General features: G+C 38.2%; 2 protein-coding genes across 2 annotated transcripts; one reads left to right on the top strand and one right to left on the bottom strand.

Moving 5' to 3' along the window:
• Positions 1 to 864: 864 nt before the first annotated feature.
• On the bottom strand, positions 865 to 3,000 carry LOC131784015 (uncharacterized skeletal organic matrix protein 7-like). Its single transcript, XM_059100789.2, has 3 exons — positions 2,950 to 3,000; positions 2,525 to 2,774; positions 865 to 1,241 (listed from the first exon to the last, which is right to left on the bottom strand). Exons 1-3 carry the CDS (start codon positions 2,957 to 2,959, stop codon positions 956 to 958), a joined length of 546 nt encoding a protein of 181 aa, XP_058956772.2. The 5' UTR covers positions 2,960 to 3,000; the 3' UTR covers positions 865 to 955.
• A 16,291-nt stretch (positions 3,001 to 19,291) lies between these two features.
• On the top strand, positions 19,292 to 19,606 carry LOC136281906 (variant surface antigen E-like). Its single transcript, XM_066168940.1, has one exon. It carries the CDS (start codon positions 19,292 to 19,294, stop codon positions 19,604 to 19,606), a length of 315 nt encoding a protein of 104 aa, XP_066025037.1.
• The last annotated feature ends 4,766 nt before the right edge of the window (positions 19,607 to 24,372 follow it).

The following is a 24,372-nucleotide window of genomic DNA, read 5'->3' as shown; positions in this document are numbered from 1 at the left end:
GAGGATATTATTCATCTGCTGTCTTTTTGCCACAAAACCACGCAATTTACATATAACGGCACCTACTATCAACAAGTTTTTGGAACAGCGATGGGTTCGCCCGTCTCTGCTGTCATTGCTAACATGGTAATGGAAGACGTGGAACAAAGAGCCTTAACCACTTAATCGGTTAAACCCTTTTCCTGGAAACGATATGTCGATGATGTTATTTCTGCGGTATCCGGAAATGAAGCGGGGCGCCTCTTGTCGCATTTGAATTCATTAGAGCCGTCGATCCAATTCACCCTTGAGTGTGAAAAGGATAGACATTTGCCCTTTCTTGATTTAAATGTGCCCAGAGGGGTTCAGGGTAATTTAGAGACAAGTGTCTACCGTAAACCCATCCACACCACACCAATGGATCTAAACACCTCTTATTTCCAAAAAGACATCCAAAATTCAGTATATTTCGAGGTTTTTTCTTTTTCAGTGCTGTATATTAGGCTCCTCTATTTTTGTTTTGGCAGCGAAAAACCCTCCCACTACGCTAGCCATAGTTCCGACAAGGAATTTTCAGTATAAAACGGGGCTCGCGTTTATTAGCTATGTCTGGGTTTCTCCGACAACTGACCGAAATGTAAATTCAATTTTTTAACTTTCTCGTATCGAGTTAAGTCTTTCTGCTTGAATTACTTCCTTTTGTAGTTTTATTTTTGCTTGGAAACTGCATTTCTCTTAGGCAATCAGAATTAAGAAATTTCATCTTGTATGAAGTTTCAATACATTTACAATGGCGTTTTTGCGAAATTTTTGAAAGATAGTTAGTCGTGCTCTTTGAAACATAACAATATAAACCGATTTAAATCGATACATATCTGTCTACTTGGAACTCTAAGGAACTTCACAGAAATTATATTTCTGAGTTATTTATCCTATCAGCTACAGTTTGATGGCGATAAACTGAGTTATGTACATTCTATTGCTGGCTGATGCTGAAATTGCTGAACTGGATGATATTTCGGAAACCATTTGTAACCAAAACTCCGCCACTGACTTTTGTACTGAAATGGGCTGTATATGACTTCATAAGAGCGCCCTTGTAGTATATGTTGACGTTTCTATTCAAATCGATTTGAACTCGAACGTTGAACCATTTACCACTTTTTGGAGTACCGCCAGGACAGGAAGCAGTGTTGGTATAATAGTTGTTCCCATTAGAGGAATAACCCACTTGATAACAGTTATTTGAGCCACTTGGCAACCTGCACATAGTAAGAGAGTAAAATATCGCAATGTATGGTTCAAAATTATATAAACCAACTATCAGAAGCTCCACAAATTCTCCCCTTCCAGATTAGTCAGTGACGATTGCGTGGAAAGGATATTAAAAGGGACTGAACTTCAAGCTTTTCATGACAAATGAATAAAATTAATGTTAATTAAGATTAACGTTAATTGGTAGAGCATCGGAGCGCGGAATCCGAAGGTCTGAGGTTCGATTCTTCATGGGGACGCAGAATTTTTTCTTTGTCCCACGCTCGTGACAAGACGGAAAAACATCTTTCTCTAGGATTAAAATGTCTGTCAAAACTATTTCATAAAATGGTATTTTAGAAAGCACACAAGTATTTGACAAACTATTGAAACATTTTTGGAGTAATGTGTAACGAGGACGTACAATGTGGCGCTACAAAGTGACTTTGTTGAGAATTTGTTGCACAATTTTTGTGACTTGTTTTCACCCATGATGCTTTGAAAGTTTCTCTAAACGAACTTGCTTACGGCTCCATCACGTATGCCCATAACCTTACTTGCTGCAGTAGTCTCACTTGTTCAGTACCGGACAGGCCACATCAGCGTAATGATTTATCTTTAAGTAACTGAACATGTAGTAATTGATAGGTTTATAAACAAATCAATGACTAAGATTCCCAGCCGAACTTCACCTTCTCTTATTTATCGACGAAAAATTAAATTTAATATTTATCATGTTACTGACAGTTTCCTTCTTCAGAGTTTAACTTTTTTTTAAATTCATTTTTGGCTGTTTCCCTCGTCCTTGCCGATACAATGTACCCTGTGGGTACTTCAATACTGTAACTGTTCACCGAAATACTAGCTGTTCACCGAAATGTAAATTGCAGGTAATATAATTAACACTTATGGTATTCATCAGCCCTCGTCGGCTTCTTTCCCCCGAATTTTCAGAAATTGAAAAAAAAAAGCCGCCGTCCTTTATTGATCTTTTGTCTTCTTCTTTGTATCCGTGAATCAATACGGTTCCGTGTAAATCACCGAGGAGAAATACCCCAGAATTAAGCGTCCGTCATATCACAGTCAAATACCAGCCATGCAATAAATGAGTCATAATCCTTGACGATGAAATCGCGTGTGGATCGTTAATCACTTAAGCGATGCTTATGATGAGATTTTATGTTTTAAGATAATAACGTAATGCTACCATGTTTACACATGTAAAAAGGGCCTCATTAAACGCTGAGGGGCTCTTAGTTGAACGAGTACGTAAACCTCAAAGGTAACTTACCTAAAATAAACAAAGTCAAAGTTATCTTCGTCAACAACGTTGTAGATCACTCCAGGATGTCCCCAATACACAATTCCTGGTCTGACCGTATTTAACAGCTCGATGTCCAGTACGTACGGACCGACTGCTTTGATGTCTTGTTCAAAAATAACGCGACAGAAGCCACTGGCGGGCCAGACGCCATGATCAGCATTTACAACATGGACTGTACCTTCCTCATTTGGATTTACATCAACACAACCTACATCAACTGTGAGCAGGGTTATATCAAAATCAACCATACATGGCGTTGGAAGACGATCTAAATATAAGTCTAGTCAGCAACTTGTTCGCCAACTCTCTTATTATAATTTTTATTCACGTCTTTCACCAACAAAAATAATTTTCAAAAATGAAACGGTAACATCGGTAAACTTTTCCCTTACCGGTTTTCATGAGGCAGTAAGAAAGAGAGACATGATGTGATCCGGGGGTAGTCAGCCAGTACCTGCCATTTACAGCCTTATCTCCTTCACTCGCCTTTATCTCTCGACAAGAATCAGCTGGGAGCTCTGAAATGGACCCGAGAGGCACTAAAAAGAAGCGACATAATCAGCGCTATAAGTCATGGGTCTTTTTATCATTTTCGTAGAGATTAATAATTTCTTTTCTGTTTTGTTTACAAAGAATGCTTGATAAAACGTCGCCTAAACTTGAAAAAAATAATAAATTGAAGAAAAAATCATTCCTCCTCCGAAATTCACCAATTTGTAATTGATACACTTTCTCTCGTGAGACAATCATCGGATAAGGAATACATTTAAACACGGTTAATATACAAAGCAGCAATCATTTCTTTACATTGTAACATTTATAGTTTTCAACACCTCTTTCGCTTGATTTCATCATGTAATATCTGTTCATATTTTCAACGAAGTCTTCCGGTCTGGCTTCTTTAGTCCTGTTGTTTAACTCACACAAGTCTTCAAACATGACGAAGTTAAGGCTTTGACATCTGACGTCAGAATTGCATGCCTCTATACAATCAACGGAGCCTGCACGAACCTGGATCGTCCGAAATGTGTGACCCCTCAACATCTTTTGGAAGATGGAGTAGGTGTAACTTTCACATTGCTTAGAAGCAGTAGTATGGAATGACAAACACACCGCAAATAGTGTAGCGATAGCCGCAACTGGTCGGAAAGCCATCTGGTCTGGCTAAATCTGCTTGTTTACTAAGCAACCCCTGCAAAAATTAACATCAGAATAAAAATCGGCATAAAATATGATTAGGAAAGAACGCACACAGTTGAAAAGCAAGATTAGCATTCAGAGTGTCAATGTAAAGATTGTTTTGACATTAAAAAACGTTACGAAACCATCTAATTGCGGAACAAGGGCCTTTTGCATTTAATTATACTAAACAGATGAATATGAGTCCAAAACTAGAACTCGCAACACTCTAGATTACTGATCCAAACATCTGCTGCGCATCATTTCAAGTTTGGCGAAAAAGATCATGACAATAGTCTGACCTTGACCCAAAATTGAGCTTGCTACTCATGAATTATTCTTAGTTCTAAGAAATTTAATGGCTGGCCAATTCTTACTCATAGTTACTTGGAATATATCGTTAACCATATTCATATAAAAAGAATGATGGAAAGAATCTCTTAACTCAAGCTGATCGCTATTCGGCTCCTAAAGAACTCTTAAGAGTAGTTTACCTTGTGTTTCTAGGACTGACCTGATCCCTTGAAGTTCTCCCAATCTGGAGTCGTAACTTGACTAAAAATTGCCAAACTGCCGGTGGTTTTTAGCTTACCTTGTTATTACGTACAAGATTCAGTTAATTTTCCCGGCGCTTCTTTGAAGACAAGTATTGACATGATATTACCTTGTGAAAAAAACCAAACATGGCCTACAGTGAGTTAAATGAAAACCCTAAATACTTGCAACATTCCTTATTTAGATCGATCCTTTTCATTGGCTGATTTTGACTTTCTGCGTAATACCTTTTTTCTTGTCATAAATAAGAAATTTCCACTACACTTCAGTAAACTCCTAAATCTTTAACTTTAGCACTCAGTTTCCATAACGACAACGTAGTCTTCGCTTGTGAAACATATCGATGGAATTGAGAAACGCGAGATCCTTTGGTAATTCATTGATAAAATAGCAAGAAAAATCTATTCCTTTCTTTTCCTCCTCAAACAGTTAGCCCCTCCAGGACATGTATTGTGTGCTACAGCTCTCGGGCACAATTTCATTCCCTTTTTTTCAACGGGTGAAAATGATCACCTTTACAGAGCGATGTAAATTTTTGCCTTTCAGTATTTTAAGAACTTTTGCCTTTTGGCTATCTTTTTCATTGTGTGGTATTTACGAGCGAAGCTGATATCGTTCTTTATTATTGTAATTTACACCTTTTTATCCGAACCAAGAGGAGTCCTAACATCTTGTTATTCAACCGTGTTACTTCACATAAGCTATGAATGTTTAACAATGATTTTTCCTTTTAGCTCCCTCCCATTGAAATTGTAACGCAATGAACTCCCTTGAAACTTTTTTAAAATAGCTCAAGGATCATAGTTTTTGTTTAACATATTTTTATTAAAATGAGTAAAATACTGTTCAACGAACTTTGGTGAGCAGAACAAAATCCAAAGATTGCAGGTGAATTGGCCCTCCAATTTAAGCAGTAGGGAGCTGTATGAACTATTTTGTAGGCGATTACTCGCAGCAGTAGGAATTTAAAATACTGACCTTCATTAGACTTGACAGCTCCATGAGAGGCGATAGGACGTATAATCAAGCATTACGCTTGAAAATAAACAAAATTCAATCGATCCAGAATTATGCTTGCTTCTCAGAAGACTCCAACAGACTATTGCTTTTACATTAGACTAAGACAAGGTCGAGGAAAAGTTTCGGCTAATTCGCCATTCTCTTAAATATTTGAAACAAAAAGCTGATTCTAATTGACGCCAAGGTTAAAACAACCCTTCCTAATGAATAATTCACCCCAAGGTCTTTTCATGATCAAACCCAGAATGGCTAGAACTGCTTTTGTCATATTTGTTGCTTGCATTTTGCTCGATAGCTATTATCTTCCGTAAATTAATAGACTCAACAATTCAAGAAAATTAGTTCAATTAAGTCAAATCTTTCGATATTTGAATCGTAGCATATTGAAATACTCATTCAAAGTAGTCTCTTAAAGCCTGTCTAGTGTTATTATCCTTTGACGAACCTCAGTTCATTATGTTTCGGAATAAAGTCAAACGACAGAAAATTCGCCTCATTTTTTTTTTGTATTTTAGTCACCCTCGGAGTGTGTGCAGATGATTTTACCGTATAAAATTCTGCTTGTCTGTGTACGATTCCCGACTTTCCATTTTTACTAAAAAATAACCCTTCAGATTTCCTGTAGTGTTAAAATTAAGTATCGCCCAAACTTGTTATAATAATGTATGTCTTTCTCGTTATTTATGCGGAACTGAGGATTGTGCAGCCTTTATTTTGATCCTCTTTAAACCACACTTTTGCTATATTTCGTGTGCTTTACATTTTGAAAAACCTTGTTTTAAAACCAATATTTAAACCATCTAGGATTCCTTGAAATTATCTGTTATTATATTATACTCCTTGCAAAATTATATGTTCCATGTCATGATGTTCCAAAATAATTCGAGCACATGTTATGAAATTCTTGAATAGTGTAATATCTTTAAAACCTTTTCAAATCAAATATTGCTTCAAATTCTTTTGCCTACCCCTATGATGAACTGGAGTAGTGATTTCATAACACATTAACTGAATCAACCACATACAAGTGCCTAGCTATCCAACCCATAACGTACCCTAATAAAAGCTCTGCCAAACACTAAGTGTGGGTTTATTCCATTCCTTCATAAGATAACACAAGTTAAATCCCAAGTTGTCTACTATGTGTTGCGTACCCAGAGCAGCGGACACTGAGTGTTGTGGACTGGAGTTTGGGAAGTGTCAACCACAACAACACAAGTTGACCATCCAGCGTTTAATGTGATCGTCAACTCGTTTGAATATTGTACACATGCGGTGAAAAGTCTGATCCTGTCTTTGAGGGCTTAAAGAAACTCTGCCGTTACGTAACTCAGACAAGTGAAACTTCTGTCAAAACTACGATCTAACTCCGCTGATCTCTTAACTCCGACTCTTCTGAATCTTAAGGGGCGCTCTATAACAAGAGTATAATTTACGTGTACAATTGTAAACTGGTTTAAACAGCCGGGAATGGCCTGCTACGTACGTAAGTAATGCAAACTTTGAACGATTCTATCTGAAAATAGGGGCGTAAACTTGACAATGAAACAAAACAGAACTCTATGTACTTTAAAGGCAATTACGTGATCAAGTTCCTTTTTTTTCGAAGTTCATTACAATGTGATAAGTTTCAAACGTAACAGGACTCCAACCTCTATGTTGTGAAATTTGAATAGCGCACTGCAGTTAACCGTTACAACTAGCAGATTGTCGTACAGGGTTACAGCTCGTTGATTATTTACTCTTCATTTTGAAGAATCGATATCTATCGCATTGCATATATAAACAAAAAATTATTTTGCGTAAGTTAGTGTAAGTATCCTTGAAGCAAGGCGTCTCATCGCTACAATAAGTAATTCGTGTCCTTTTCTTGTGTGGCTACTCTACTTCATCTGATCTCCAACGTAGAGTTCACTCTGACTTAAACTGATGAGACCTGAAAGACGATAACAACAAATGAAATTAATGAGAATGCAGGCGAGGAGGAGGAGGAAAAAGGCCACAAAGATTCTTCTTAAAATAACCTAATAAATTCTTGCCTTTGATTAGGTGAAGAACAATTGCAATAACAGCTTTCACAATTGGAATAATTTTATATCACATTACATAAATAGGAAATTCTGTCCATGGACTCCCTTCTACTTTCCTTGAAACAAATACCAATTTATTTTCATTTCGATCTCTGCTGAAATGATTCTTAGAATGCCAGCGTTACCATGATTATCACATGATTATCATACGCGAAATCTATTCCCTTTGCATTGTTTCTAATGAAACGAGAAGAACCGTGCTACTGACCAACCAACTATCAATGTTTAGTTTACAGCGCCAAAAAATCCTTTCTGCTCGCCACTGGAGATGACCCGTAACAGGATGAAAGGTACCCATGATTTGTTAAGGGAAATCCGTGTGGTTGTTCGGAACATATTTACGCATAAAAGTTTCATATTGGCCATTTTCAATTTATTCTGGTTCTTTCGCTCTAGTATTTCAAAATATATAGAAAAACCTCAGTAGTTTTTTTGAATTGTCAACTATTAGATTTTGCTTGTTACTCTGGTTTTAATTATACACCTGTACGTCGGACTTTGATGACCATTTCTGTTGAAATTGCATGTAAGCATAAGTGTCACTGCTTTCCCTGGAAACACAAATGTAAGTGTTGATAATCTTTCTGGAAAAGTGGTTCTCATGGAAGTCTGTAGATGAGTTTGCGCTCGTAAGTTCGCTTTCCTTTAATAGGATAATTTCTCAGGTTGCCGCTTTTCCGAACTTAACACCAACATCGCATAGATAAACAGAAATTATTATTACTTCTCACTTTTATTTCCTAAGCTGCTCTACAGCAATTAAGATAGGTGTATAGAGGGCCTAGAGTCTATTAAGTCCGTTCCTTAGTTTTGAATTTTCTTTCCGAACAGATGGAATATTTAAATAGAATCGCTTAACTTCGAGGATACATTTTCCGTTCTTTTGTAACCTTATTCAAGCATTGTAAATTTAGAGAACAATAGAAGTATATTGAAAAGCTTTTTCAATTACATAGACGACTGCCTGCCGATTACATTGATTACGAAGATGAGTACGCTAGCGGTCATGTCAGCTGTTGGCCTGACCTGGTAATACAGTCTATGGTGGAACCAAAACGCTGTCTTATCCTTGACGTCCGTAAAAGCTCGCTCGAAGCAGATCTCCTTGTACCAGGAAATCGTGACTAGTTTCCGTCCTCGCAGCCGAGTTGTCTTTACCGATCTATTTTCCCCTGTTATTGTTGCGTTCCCCGCAAAGGTCCAGATAGGACGAAAAACTTATCGTCACAGACTACAATTTTAAAATTTCTTAAGTTTACTTCAATTTTTCATAAAAAATAAAGGGTATTTTGTTATTTTGTTTCTTTGTTACCCATGGAATCAAAGTATAATTTTCTGGTAAACATTTCCAGCTAATAGTTTGTAATATTTCTCATATATATTCCGGACTCTGTACGAATGCTTATTAATCTTGACTTATCTTACTTAGAAAAAGTTATTAGAGCGCCTCGTTTCTTTTGAGTGTCATAACTCACTTGTAAAAAATTTGTTCCGTCTGTGTCTCCTGGTGATGCTTCGTGTTCTTGAACACAGCAGCTTCTTTGAAATCATTCTGATCGTTCATCTCGTTGCGAACATCCTGACCAACTCTCTCTGTTGATATCCAAATTTTCATTTTTACGAATACTGAGCTGTACATTGGACGCATCGACTTGCCCTGCGTCCGTCTCATTCTCAAATACCTTCGTCTCATCCATAGCGCTGACATCTCCCTGCATGTTGGTCATTCCCACCAATAACCAGATTTTAAAGAAATATGGTCGTCTTGGCATGCCATGCCTTGTAGACATTTATGGCATTTTTCGAACATATGTGTACGATAAAATCCTTTCAGACATTTGTAGGCTCGATATCCAGCGAGGAAATCAGTATCTGTTCCTGTAAAGAAAGATTTCGTGAATTGCATAAGGCTTTTGAAGGAAGCCTAATTAAGCCGAGAAATCATACGTAAAATAAAGTTTTGCATAGATCCAAGCTTTTTAAAAGAATGTTTATCCTGGCTTTAGAAGGCTTTTTTTTATTCCCGGTTATCAATTGCCTCTTAAACTCACAAAATGCTGGTTAGTAGTTTTTGTTGGCCACTTAGCGGACGTTACTTAGTCCCATCTTTTAAGACATAGACTTAGAATCATACTCGTCTGTGAACAAGACATTGAGGAACTGTTCGAATTGAGCTTTTGTTTGCACAACAATTTTGTACCTTCAGGGCAATCTTCCGCTCGTGTTCCTGGTGCTTCATCGTAGGCAACAAACGAACCAGTTGGACATCTCTTGCAGTTTGTGGCAACATGGCCGACATTATCAGAGGAAAAACCACCTAAAGCGGGGACAACACAATATAGTGATTTTTTTTCTACGAAATAACTTAGCTAGCTACCGAAAGGAAAAGAGCCCAGTGTGTAATTTCTGCCAGGGAGATATCTTCCTAAAGGAGAGTGTCTCTGTTCATGACTAGGCTTGCTCGAAAGCGAGGTTTTTCTTAGATAAGGTTGTAATGTTCGCCGTTATAACAGCTTATATTTACCGTTATTATTAGTTTCGTTTAGCTTTTGTACAATGTTCATGTTTCGAACACTTTCATATGCTGCGGCACTTTTAATTCCTCAGAACAAACAATTACACATAAAGATACCTGGGGTGCATTCTGAACATCCGTCTTTTCCCTTCGATGAACTGTTAGAGAAAGTTCCCGCTGGACATGGCAAGAGTGAATGGTATTGGTCATCTGTAAGATTGCTTGGTATTCTCCTAAATCCCGTGGACATAAGCGCAGAGATAAACGCCACACTTTCTTGGCTTGCTGGATTTTGAACTTTAATAGTTTCTGTATCAGAATCAACAGGATTCCTTGGTATGCAAAATATCAGTCATTCAAGATGTTATAATGTCGTAGGACCACAAAACTGACTTTCTCAAAACATAAAAATGACTGACTGGCACGGCACAGAGGGTAAAACTTAATTGCGTTTTTTGTCTAAGCTTCAGGAATCAAAATAGACAATATGGCATCTTACTTTGGAAAGAAGGAAATATGAAATTCTGAACACTGACGTTTTATTGTCTCTGCTTTAACCAGCGCTGTGTTTTAAGCGAAGCACTTACAGATATATTGTGCAATTCTTGACTAGATATCGATATTTTAACGTTCCTATGGTTCGATTCTTTAACACCCTGATAAAAGAAAAAAAATTACCATATTTGTTAGGTGTATGACTGCCCTCATACCTTAATTTACCAGCATCACTAATATAACAATATAACCTAAATAGACTCCAATAGACATATTTTAGCTAAGTATGATGAAGATGTAAACAAATCATAAATTTTCCATCTGAGAGTTACGTTGATAATATTGGTAGCTTTTATGGTCAGCTACATATCAGCTAGACCTATCATCGAGGGCAGCTGGATTTATATCTAGTGAGTGTAAACAGCATCCCTTTGATGTTACTTGTTTGTGTAATGTAACTTGTTTGTGTAACTTCGGCAAAAAAATGTTGTCTTTCTGAATGGGATACAGTACAGTTCAAAGTCCAGACCACCAAGACCAACGAAGTAATCCGCGCGAAATATCTATAGTTTCGTCCGTAACAAATATCTGCAAAGAATAATGTACGGAGGGTACGGAACATCAGATTGAAAACAGTTGTCGTCATTTCTAGCCGCCGTTAAAGTGAAGCTGGTTAAAGTTCTGGTGACATCAACCCTGGGAAGTAAAGACTATTCCCAAAAGTACGGCCTTCCCACGAATGGCGACAGTTATGCCCACAATCTGAAGGAGAAAAAAGAGCAAAGAAAACCTTTAATCTATCATCTTTACCTTTTTCTTAAAAAAAAGTATGTATTGGTGATAGTTATGCTTTCAGAGGTGTATCTTGAAAAGTAATTTAGGTAAATGACCTTGGGTTCGGTTACTGTCTGAATACCCTCAGTTGAAGTTCGAAAATATGAAATTAGTTTGACTTAAGGATGGAATTTTGTGTGGTCCGCTTAAGAGCTGAAATAGAAAAAGATCTTACACTGAAAGCAAGTGCTTGAGCGGATTCTGTTCAAGTTAGACTCTTTTGTCAATCAAACTAAGCACCTACCAACAAAACTTAACACAAAGTTGCGCGTGTTGGTTCCATATCTGCTTGTTGCGACACAAGTATAATTTCCTTCCATGTACATTCTGACTCGTGCTGGAGTAGTTGTATTTACTAGAACAGTGTTATCTCTCATTAAAGCCAAGTAAATGGGAGGACTTCCGGTCGCTGAGCACGTCACTTCGTAGCCTGGTAATGATCGTACAACGGGAGCTGGTACCAGTACCCTGGGTGGGACTGTCAAAGAAAAACAAACCTATGAGTTGACATAAGCGGTCTTCACGTTGTTCAATAAGGAAATGCAGTTTTTCTTGAACATTAAGGACGATTTTCTCCTAAAATCAACGTGTTTTGCAAAGGATAGAAGGAAAAGATGAAAGACGTCGTTCGTCTCGTCACTACAACGAATTGATCCGAATTTCCCCTTGGAATCAAACTCCGGGCAGTACTTCAGATTCCACCCCCACCACACTAGGCTACAGAGAACTCCATCCATAGTGAGCCTGGCCAGTATTAGATTCACATGTCACAAGTTTCTTGCGAGTATCAGCAAAGATGAAAGTGACACTCGGGAATATAAATCAGCGGAATAATCGATTAGTTTAAATTACTTTAAACTCACCTGCAGTCCGCTCACAACCTATTCAAATGCTTTCATAATGGTTATTACACGAGGAAAATTTGTCCTTCTTAAATTTCTCTTTTCCTATAACTCAACTATTTTTCATTGAAGAGTTGTACGCTTTTCTGAAGTGACCTACCTTGAGGAATGGCTGTAAAGAATAAAAGAAAACCTTTTCTCTGAGCGCTGGAGTCGGAGTGAAATATCAGTATTGCATACTTTCCAGTTACAAGAACAGTCCGCCCGGGGTCTGATATTTGGCCACAGTATTTACCAATCTTGTCATTTTTTTCATTTGTAAACTTTTAAATAATCAAAACTACGAACAAAAGGAAAAAAATAGTTACATTTGAGATCCATTCATCTGATTTGCTTTCTTTGGCTGAGCATAAAATAAACAGGTCCAGTAATTTTAAAAATTTTTGCAGTACGCCTCGTCAACGCAACCGATCTCAAGTTACTAATCTTCAAATTTATCAACACTTGGTTACTAACATCTACGTTGGTCTTCCTCAATGTTTTGTCTCAAAACGACTTTTGTGTGACCACAAGTATCGTAGTAAATGTTATTTTCACCCTTACCTGCACTGGTCATCATATTCCACATCAAAATCGTGAAAAGAGATGATCATTGTTGTTCCTTGTGGGATAGGAACCAGATAAATGCAGTCCTGATACGCTGGGTAGTTCGCTGGCTATCTCGGGCTCATAAGTGTGCCGTTTACCACCTTGCCACAGCCTATAGACATACAACAACCTCAAGCAATTAAGCAATACCTTTGCAATATCAATATCTTCAGCACATAGTTAATTCACCTTGTATTCTACAAGATTGTCCGCAGTAAGATAATCTCCAAAAATCTTTATATAACTCTGTTTCATTCGATGGACTGCCTAAAGTCAAACCCAGATCAGTTAAAGTTTTAGTTATCCAGAGTCAAATTGGTGGTGCAGTGCTATTATTGACCCTAGATACCTAATCACCTCTCACTAACCTCTCGGTCCGTACTGTAACGAATTGTAAAAGGAACTTCTCCATGTAACCCCTATGTCGAAACTATTTTCAAAAGCCCGACATGTGCAGGACACAACGTGTTTCTTCGTAGAATGAGCAAAGTCATTGTCAAATAAATGAATGAATTTTATCAATGCAAAGAGGAAAAAAAACTCCAGGATCTTTTTAACGATTAGTATCCAATATTCTGTGTTTTGTGGCGTTTTCATGGAAGCTTCAAAGTAGATCACTCGGTGCGTGTTGAACAAGGCATTCTATTCTATTCTATTCCTACACTTGCTGTATGCAAGAAAATTGTCACCATGGACAAGCTAAATGACCTAGCTTGCCATGAGTCTCCTATGGCTCACTGGTGGAGTGTCTAAAGTACTCATCGGAAGGTCGTAGGTTCCTTTCCTTCCGAAGGCACTCGATGTTTTCTCCAAGTATGCCTGTATCATTCACTAAATCATTCACAAATCTCCTGCATACTAGGAGGATAGAAATGTCTACATGTGGTGCTCATGTGCAATGATGATGTGAGTGAAGATGGTTAATTTTAATCCTGGTAATATAAGGAATATGTTATTTAGTGAATGACATACGCATACTAGGAGATGAAAAAAAAAGGAGTCGAACTTACGACCTCCCGATTGGTATTTTCGACACTCTACCTCTGAATCTCTATAAGACACGCAGCTAGCTAAGCCGTTTAACTTTGTCCATAGAGACAATTTTCCTGCATACTGCGAGGATATGAGTGTAAACATGTGATGCTTCTGCGCAATGATGATGTAAATGAAGATGATAAATTTTATGCTCGGCGATTTAAGTGAAAGACTGAACGATATCCGCAAGAAACTAAGCACGAAAGGTTCACACTGGCCGGGAAACTGGCAGTTTCCGAGATTCTTTCGTGAAGGAAGCCCGACAGCAACTGACTGCCTGGACCCAGTCTCTTTACGTCGCCGTCGCCTCTGTCATCACGTTAGAAAACCGAAACCTGACGTGTAAAATCAAAGCAAGGCCTTGATTACTGTCGCCATCTAACAACACTCAATTTACAATTGATTTATTGTACATTTTTGTACACCATGACGAGGGCAACGAGGAAGTGGCGTAATAAAAGATCTTATGGGCGGAACAAGAGTTCAGCTCGTGCGTTTCAAAACTTTGTACATTTGTCAGCCGTTCTCTGCCAAACAGCAACGTAAAATTTCCTAAATTTGAGCGGTAGCATGCCTGTCGTGGCCAGTCACAATTGAGAAGGTGAATCTAAATATTAAATGCCGATTATTTAATTTCTGACCCGTCGACAAAATCCAACGTCATTTATTCAAGCGACGGTTTGTAATAAAGTCTTCAGTTTAGTTAAATGTATTTGAATTACAGGTAGGGCCTTATCAACTGTTATTAATTTGGAATGATATTTACCACTAAATGATGGCTGATTGGTTGTCCTGTTTCCTGCTAAAATAAGTCAAAGTATTGTCAGTGAATAATTATGAAGAACCTCATCGCATAAAACTAACGTTTTCGACCTCCGATTTGTACATGCTTTCGTTTGATTTGACACTTTCTCGACTGTGCGTGAGCAAAATATTCATCCTCAAGTTTAGCTTCGTGAGACAATCGAATACAAGGAAGGTATTTGAATCCTATCATATGTTCGTGGAAACAATATTCACAGCAGCTCTTGGAAGCTTTATGAACCTCGCAAAATTTTTTTGAAACGTTTTCATGCTATGTTTGGCATGTCAGTCCATGTAAACGTTTGCCATACTTCTCCATTCTTCCTTCCGTTTGGCCGAATTTCTATCTCTATACTTTCTGTCTAACCATGAAAAAGCTTAACTTCAGAATTGTTTAAAATTTTTGAAAACACTAAAATAACAATTCTCCACCAAGATTAAACTTACTGATTGGAACAGCAGTAAATAGCAGGTGGAATCCCCTCTCTTGGGTTTCTATTTCCGTGTGAAAAGTTATCAAAACATATTTTCCAGAAACAGTTTTTGTATGTCCTGTCCAGTCTCCACAGTACATTCCGTAGTCGCGGTTTTCATCATTGATAATCATCAGATTATCATGCCTAAGAGACGAAAATGAATTTACCGAATGCAGCGTTTTTCAAGGATTATAATAAATATATACAATGAAAAATTGTCAATTACTTGTGAAAAAATTCCGTGGCTGGTAACGTTTCATCTCGGCCAAGAGATTCGACAGATACTTTTCGTAGATTTCAAGCGAACTCCTCGAGCATCGCGCTCAAAGTCTCGTTCGCGATGTCAAGATGTTAGCATGCAGGTCCTCTATCGCAGAAGGATTCCCAACTGCCCTGCTTGAAACTTCGAACGACAATTTGCTTGAAATTTACGAAAAGTATCCGACGATCGTCAAAAAGCAGGAAAAAGTAACAACTAGGGTAGAAATTAGAAATTTACATCATCCTTGACGATGTATTTTTTATAACTCTCTGTAAGTTTGAAGAGATTTACTTTACTGCTCTCCTATCAAGCTCCCTCTTCAGAACTTTCGTTACGTGGTTGGGACTGCGAACTTTGCCAACACAATAAGAATAGCAATTACTTCAGTTTCCTTCCAGCCATGCGGGAGTTGCGTAAGGAAATAGGGCACAGAGGAGCAAAAGAAAATCACGAGTGTAGAAGGGTAGAGAAGCACAACGATCTTTCCTATCCTACCCAATCTACACCCCCGCTCCATTTTCCATCCTCTATCCAACTGCAAATGAATTTATGGCTGTCATGTTTGAATAAATCACTTACTCGCACGTACTGTCATCCTCAATGTACAAATCTTCAAAGGAAACGTTCATAGCCATGCCAGATGGAATGACAACCATATAAATACAGTCCAACATTTTAGGATAGTTAGCACTTGGATATCCGGGACTTTTCAGCGTGTTGTTTACAATTTCGCCACAAACTGTAAGGCAAAATTTATTGTAACTAACTTACAGTTATGAGCAAAAATACTCCTCATTTCAGAAGTTCAAGGATATTCTTAAGATTATTTAAGCAACATCTCATACTCGAAATTTCAATTTTTTTTCTGATTGGTAGAAATTTCTAGCCTGAATGGCCTCATATATTTTCTACAAAAACAGTTTGGTTTCTAAGGTGATTTAAGACCTTCCTGTCACAAACGCGATGATTTCATCTCGGGTCAATTTTTGAGATACATGCATGAGAGAAGAACGTCTCCATATTTTCTCTACTGAGAGTGTGTCAGTGTGAGACCAGAGCTCCGCACCTTGGAGAGCTTACCAGTTTTGTAGCTTTCGTTATTTCGTACTGATTATCATGCTGGCAAATTTGTGTTAGATGCCGCCGAATGAAACGAGAGCTCAGTTGGTCCAGTTTGTGGCTTTCTTCCCACGACTTACATTAGTTTACCGATATTGTAACTAATAGTTTTTCGAAAAACCAAATAGGTTAGCTTGACTCACCTTCAGAGGCAAAAGTTCCACTCTTTCCACTCCACATATACGTCATAATTGTAAATACAGCTTTCACAAAAATGAAATGTTCGCTTCCCAGAGATTTTCTAATGGCCATCCTTCTCGTGAAGAAAGCTGACTAACGAAATCAGAGAGGACTGTTAAACTTGCCGATGAGTTAAGCAAAGTACGACAAGTCTGGAAAAATTCCCAAAACGTTAAAAAGCTAATTTAAATCGACACGGATAACAACACGATTCCAAGTTTCAACCTTGCACCTTTTGCTTGAAAAATAAATGCAAAAAGTTGCTTTATTTACACTTAGCCACTTTCGAGAAAAAATCAAAATTACCACATCCCCGTCTATTCTCGAAATAGTTACCTGTTTAACAAACATTTTGAAATTACTCATATTTTGAATGGTTTAGAGAAGGTTGTTGCATAAATTATGTACGAAAGAAATGCATACAGACTCGTAAAAAGCCATCTTAGATATAAAAAAGCGTTGAAAAGACCGGACACAATCCTACTGATTAGAGCAGCAAAATATGAAAGGAGGCGCGACATGTTGAAGCTCATAACATATAACTATCTATATAACCTGTAATTTGCCTGTCTATATTTCACCTATATAAAGAACCAGAGTGAAAAAAATCTATAAATTATTCGTTTTGAGATAAACGGGGACAGATACCGAGCAAAAAAATTAGATACTTTGTATTATCCTCTCGAGTCCTTCCTATTGTGAAATCTGTAGAGTTCCATTTTATGATTTCAATTAAGTGACCGGCGCCTATTGGGAACATAGTTGTCGATTTTTCTACACATTTAAGAAACAATACGGTGAGTTTTGTTAATCACAATAAGGCCAAGCTAAAGGCTCCTGGGTAAAATTTTACATCATCAGCAGGATTTCTTTTCTGACTATAGGTTTTACACTACAGGCGACTTTCTTTCCTTATTTCATAAATGATACTGGATTCATCGTTGTCAGGGTATTCGGGTTAGTAAAGTTTTCCACTTGAGAGGGAAAATGGTTATCAACCAGACTTTTTAGCTCGACTCTCGTTCTAAAATAGTTAAGAATAAACCACGGGTCACAACAATTGCCTTGGTTCGATATTGCGATGAAATAAAAATATTTAAGGATCCTGGGACTGTTCAAATTCTGTCTTACAGAAAACTAAAATAGTAATGTAGGGTTTTATGGAGTCCAAGTTGCTGAGAATTGTTTTGAAAGCTACAGTATATAAATTGTTCCATAAATAAGGTAAAATATTTGAGAAAAATCGCAAACGAGGAGGCTGACAAATATCCAGCCTCGTGAGAAAAATCGTTTACAATACGAAACGTTTTTGAATTTAAAGTATTCGAATACAAATTTCACATTTTAGACATCGGAATCAAAATCTTCGGATTCGCTGTCTACATCGAGGATTTGTGTACTGATGCGTGAAAGGCAAAACGAATCCGATACCAGAACATCCCGCATTGGTCACGAATCCGGAAAAAACTGCTTGAGTGCTATCATAACTCTGACTGTTGTCAAACGTAGCTATTTATTGCTTTTGGTCTACTGGAAAAAGTGAATTTTGCACTGACACAAGAAACACGCACCGACAAATGTAGAGTAAACAACTTAAAGAGATTGATGTAACTTTTCAAGATGTTTCTTAGATCACAGAAACAGAATAGTACATGTACGCTAAGTAATAAAAATTCACTTTAAAAGGGAGACATGGCTTATTACACTTACCTTTTCATACAAGAATCAGAACCAGTGCGTGGACTTTTCTTGAGAACGAACTCAGAAGCCAGAGTACAAGTCACTCCCTTTGTGGGAGTCTAAAGATGAAGGCCGATGTCAATGCCTGATTTAACATTTTAACTGACAGTCAAAATTCTAAGCGATACACTGTACTCAAATAATCTGACAATTTTACACCAATACAGAAGAACGCACCCATTTAAACTGTTAGGGAAACGAACCGAACAGCATGAAGTAACGGGTAGTTTGAGTCAACTGACAATAAATGAGTGAAAGACCTACTCAGGGAAAGTTGCTCTTTGTTCATCGAGTTGGCAAGAAACCTGCCGGAGCCGCGCTTATGTATGAAAGGTACAGTTGCAAAATCAACCTGAAAACCTTTAACATGATGTAACTATTATTGGTTTTCTTTATATCGAAACAAATCACCCTGAGCGTCAATATTCTACCATGTTAACCCACATTCAACAATCTGACTGACTTCCTCAAAATACCCGACATAGTTTATCTAATTTGTTTGTTAAAAACCATTCGTTTTGCAAAGAATTTTGACCCCAGCGATGAAAACCTTTTGTTTCTCTTGAATGCAATAATACAATGTTTTTCAATTCACGCGTAAAAAAAAAAAAAAACAGAGAGAGGTTCCTAAATAGCTAAAACAATATTCTTTATTCCAGCTGGTTTGGTTTAAAAGGTGATAAATGTCACGCAAAAATCCCCCCCTCATTGAGAATGACTACGCTTTGCAGAGCCATTCTGGCTCATGAAAGATACATTTGCTTGACAGTTATACAGGAATCCATTACTTCATGGGCTCCTGTTTTGGCTTGTGGCGACGCAAAAAAGAGAGAATTTGATAACAATCAAACTATTTTTGAAACATGTGCCCTAAACCCTCTCATGGGCAAAATGTAAAAGGAAAATCTATTTAGGCTCCTCGCGTTCGGCTCAGTATGCAATGTGTAGCGAGCCATCCATTACTGAACCATTCAATGGTGAGCCATCCAATGATCAGCTATCCAATCGTGAGCCATCCAATAGTGAGCTATCCAATAGTGAGCCATCCAATAGTGAGCCATCCAATAGTGAGCCATCCAATAGTGAGCCATCCAATAGTGAGCCATCCAATAGTGAGCCATCCAATAGTGAGCCATCCAATAGTGAGCCATCCAATAGTGAGCCATCCAATAGTGAGCCATCCAATAGTGAGCCATCCAATAGTGAGCCATCCAATAGTGAGCCATCCAATAGTGAGCCATCCAATGGTGAGTAATCATTGCTGAACCATTCAATAATGAGCCATCCAATAATGAGCCATCCAATAGTGAGCCATCCATTACTGAACCATTTAATAGTGAGCCATCCAATAGTAAGCTATCCAACGGTGAGCCATCCAGTAGAGAGCCGTCCAATAGTAAGCCATCCAATAGTAAGCCGTCCAATAGTGAGTCATCCAATAGTAAGCCATCCAATAGTGAGCCATCGAATTTGTTGCTACTAATTTTGACACAATCCACCCGCCATAGATACCGAGGTCTGCTCAGAAAATATCGATACCGGCGAAAAGTATCGATGCTTTCGATACTGCACGTGACTTGCCGGCACTTTATCTCACGCCGCCGACTAACCGCTGACAAGAGGCTGGAGAGACTCATTGCTCTTGAGCCTCGATGTGTACCGGTCTAAGTGGCGTTTGAGCGCTGCAAGAGTGAACTGATCGACAGTAGTGAGTTTCGACATAAGTACGCCCTTAATCCGGTTTTAAATTTTTCACTATCTTGTTGTTGATTTTGAGGAGTACTGAACAGTATATAACTCCAGGGATAACACTTTATTTGGTAAATCAAATCACGTAAATTATCATTTCACTCAGAGAAGTTGCGGTATCGATATCGATATCGAAGAAAAACATCAGTATCGTTCTTGGTATCGTATCGATTCGGAAAAACCGTATCGGTCATCCGTATTGAAAATACTGTCGACTAGCATGCGTCTCGATCGCTTTGCAAGTTGTGAGAATATCATCCCTCGTTTTCAAACCCCGTTGTTCCCCCCTCCCACCCTCCGAATAGTCATTTAATTCCCTTGCAAAGACCCTTCGACAGCCAGTTCAGAGGAGTCTTAATAAAGAGAAGGGCTGAAAAAAAAGTGACTGGGTCTCCGCTTTCAAGCTTGGCGAAATCTCTACGTTAATAAACCCTGTAGAATGGTACCCGCGATCGTAATCCTTGATTCCATCGTTACATCACTCTTTTTCATTTCTGTGCCTAGATAATTAACTAAAATTGCAAAAGCCGCTGCGATTGGTAAAACATTAATCAGTGTAAGGTTTCTCTGGCTAATTAATTTTTGATTAGCGCAATTGTATTCGTAGAACCAATTTGCTCTCGCCGCCTGACAACCTAATTAAAGTAGGTTATTTATATTCGCTTTTTCTGACATCGGAGTTAAGCTAAAGCAGGCAATTATGATTATTATTTCTTTAAAAAACCTTTTTGTCAAACAAAACTTTAAGAACACATTAATAAAAGAAGGACATCATGTCAGTAAATTCGGGTTTTATTTCTCGGCCTCAATTTGCATCGCTTTTGAGAATCGAATAATGATGAACTTGAAGTTTTTTTTTTTCATCTCAAACTTTGGTGATGTTCACTGTATTTATTTTGAACTCTGAAAGGAGTCTTTCCATCGAGGAGGATGGTCCTGATTCTGAGCGGCCGCTGTTACAGTTGACTCAGCTATCAGTACAAATACTGGTTTATCTATTTATCTTCCAAACTCAACAGTTTTCAACTGAATGTAAAGAAAGCAACATTTTGCGAGCAATAGCGGTTTAGAAAGTATATACACAATCAGTGGCTTACATCTAACTCATTACAAAGCAGAATAGGCTCCCAAAAAGAAAGCAAAACATTCGAGGTTTAAAACTTCCATATCTTCTATTGATGAAAAATATTTTTTTGTTTTTGCAAGTTGCTGTTTCGCGATGAACAGTAAAAAAAGAAAATATTTCCGTGTTACGACTATTTCTCGTAAAATTGTTTCCTGAGTGATCAGCATTACGGCATATGATCTCAAACACAATATCTAATCTCAAAGATCCAAAAAGAGTGGAACACCTTACGGATTCTTTATCTGTGAAGTGATCTTCAGTTCCTCTCGGAGATGCCACAGACTAAATCTTACCCCATTGATTTTTATCAAGGTCATTGTCCTTTCCAGCTCCTCACAAATTGCATTTCTGCGAATAACCCCCTTTTGATTTTGCAAAAACAGCCTCAGCTCGATATCTGTAGAAGATCTTTTCTCCAGGAGAGCTCCTTCCAAGGTCGAGATACGTGGTGCAGAGATCACGGGTTGCTCAACATTCTGCATTGTTACTGCTTGGTGAAAAATATCCTTCATCCAAAGATCAACGTCCGGGTCTTCCACCATTACATCCCTTGATTGTGGTCGCGATTCCGTCTCATTGTTAGGCACTCGAAAGATCACTTCAGTGGGAACACAGCCTGGAGGAAGACAGACTAGCAAATGACTTGGGTGCGTCACCGAAGGCATAGTGTTTGAATCATCGTGCACAATATTGCAATTATCAGAATGATATTCTTCGCCTTTAAAGGTCTGCTGGACCGAGGACATTTTCATCTTTCCTTTCCATCCGCGCCATCCATGGGTTCGTTTGGGTGAAGAAACTTTGTGCGAAGAAGTTGCCCAATCTGTTGTAACAGGCTCTGTTACAAGTTCATGCTCATTCCACGGCCAAGTAAATGGTTTGTTGGTATTGTCGTTGCTGCAGAGAGTTTTACTGCCGTCTGGCCATAAAGATTTCTTTTGCATTTGGGAACCTGTTGTTAGGCTCTCCTCATTTTCTGCCCATGCAATAAAGGGTCTGGTTTTTCGTCCACTTGCGCTTGCCATAACCTGCCTGACCCTGGATTTTTTAAGATTGGCCACAATTTTCAGAGCACAATTAGTTTTAACTAAACACTCCTTTGCAAAACAACAAACATGAGAAAACAACAGGCAGGAAAAAAATAACAAAATCAACACCACTTGTTTTGATATTAATTTTGTTTTTTTACCCATGAGTGTAACGCAAGGTTTTACGTCTGTAGAAATTTGTGTCAGAAAAATTATTCTTTTATTTTTATTTTTCAGCTGTAATGTCGATATTTGGTCTTCAATTTACAAGGAATGGTTGTAACACAGAAAAACTTTCTGTGTTTTTTTGTTCATAGAGAGAAAAGCAAAGTTTTTTGCTGACAAACGAAACCTTATATCACTAGTAAAAATAACGTCAAGAATAAAAGAAATGTGACGTGAATTACTAATTACTGTTAAACTAATTACTGTTACTAACCCTAAGTCAATTAGCCTGCTCTCTAATTTCTTGGACGCAATCGATTTACCACTGAAGAATTAGTGAATGTATTTAGAGAGTGAAATAAAGGAGAAGTCTCGAATCTGATCATCTCCGTTTTGCAAGAGCTCTGCTAGTATATGAGTACGTTGTCCCCTATCACTATTCGTAATAGCACGCTTTACTCCGCACTCAAAGTCCATTAAATTGCAGTCTGCTCTCAAGTTTGGACTGAGTTATCTAGCCTTAAAAATTTAGATATGTCGCAGAGCTGAGGTGAGCAAGGGTATATTAGGGCGTTATACACGCCATTAAGAATATATTTCCTGAACAAGGATGAAATGGCGAAATATCCATTTGTTTCTTTCTCAAAACCTCAGCGATTAAATTTTCAGCGGTAAAGTTTTCTTTAGCAGGAAATTGTGAGGAGCCCACGGCAAGATCATCTTGATGCACTAAGAAAACATAAGTTTAACGTTAGTCTCGTCATCTTGCATTGATAAAAGGATAAGGAACTCCAAATCAAGATTCGTCGGTGTTTTATATTCATCAGACTCTCATGACGACCAGAGTAAGAAACTTCCGCAATATGATTGCTCGTATTGTCAATGAAACATCTTCACAAGACCCCCGAAACGAGAACTGAATCTGAATGTCGAGTATTTTTCATGTTCTACGAGGACATTTGTCCCCAAAAAAATGTGATATTCAAAACATTTTCATGACTGAATACCGCTGTTGTAGCAAATTAATCAGTCCATGCTTGGTCTCTCGGCCGCAAAGGGGTTTAACAGAGCGTGTAAGTGTTGAGTATGTCTCGTTTCACGACAATTTCGTGTAACTTTGTCGCTTCTATTTACATTTTTAATAACTACCTGTATCTTTTTCGAAATGTTAAGCAAAACATTTATTTTTACAACTACAACTCAACTCAAACTTCAAAAATTTTAAAAAAAGGCAAGAAAAATTCAACTTCTGTGAATTAGCAAGTCTCTTGTTTGTTAATTGGCAAGTCCAGCGGCGAAAATAGACAAGTTCTCTGAAAACAATTGTGCTAATTGAGATTGATTAGCAAGAGACACCTTGCGAAATCAATGTTTCATCAACCTCGGCGACTTTCGCAATAGTTAATTGCCCTAAAACAGATATAAAATAGAGTGAATAACATCAATTAGGTTGTTGGTTAAATCCTTCTTGGAGCGAGTGCCAATCTATGATTGTTTAAAGTAAAAAAGGATGAACAACTTTTCCGTACCTTCCATTAATGAGGAATCCAGTGGGGGACTTTCCCGTCGCGTTTACCCCAGGAACTCTGAAGGTCCGTCGTGGGAATGCCCAGAATCAGGCGGTGTTCAAGAAGAGTTGCAACAACTTCCCGAGGACCGAACAGAAAAGAAACAGAAATCGCAAGGTGGAATACTCAATCGGCTGCGAAAGAGGCTTTCCTCGAGGTCTTCCCCCGATAGTGAGTTACCAGTCAGTGCTGCTCACGCTGAAAGTGTAGAAGTGACGAGGGACAACCTTATTATCAGACGGGACAAACGACTGCCACAGTACGTGTGCGTTCCTTTTCCTCCAGGCCACATTCCAACGGACGTCATGCTTACCGTGGAGAGAGCAGAAGAAAGAAATGAGCTTGGATTGTGTACAAGATCAGCGAGGACTGGCGGGGCTACCCT

This window comes from Pocillopora verrucosa, chromosome 6 (genome assembly GCF_036669915.1).
Source record: "Pocillopora verrucosa isolate sample1 chromosome 6, ASM3666991v2, whole genome shotgun sequence".
NCBI lineage: Eukaryota > Metazoa > Cnidaria > Anthozoa > Scleractinia > Pocilloporidae > Pocillopora > Pocillopora verrucosa.
Note: the sequence above shows the minus strand (reverse complement) of the source record. Positions and strands in the feature narration are given on the sequence as shown.

What these genes read in the sequence shown, in the direction of transcription:
- LOC131784015 (XM_059100789.2), bottom strand. An exon ending in TTTGACTTTGTTTATTTTAG is followed by an intron (nt 1,242 to 2,524) that starts GTAAGTTACCTT and finishes TACTATGTGCAG; the next exon opens with GTTGCCAAGTGGCTCAAATA.
- LOC136281906 (XM_066168940.1), top strand. Translation starts at nt 19,292, where the DNA reads ATGTGTAGCGAGCCATCCATTACTGAACCATTCAATGGTGAGCCATCC.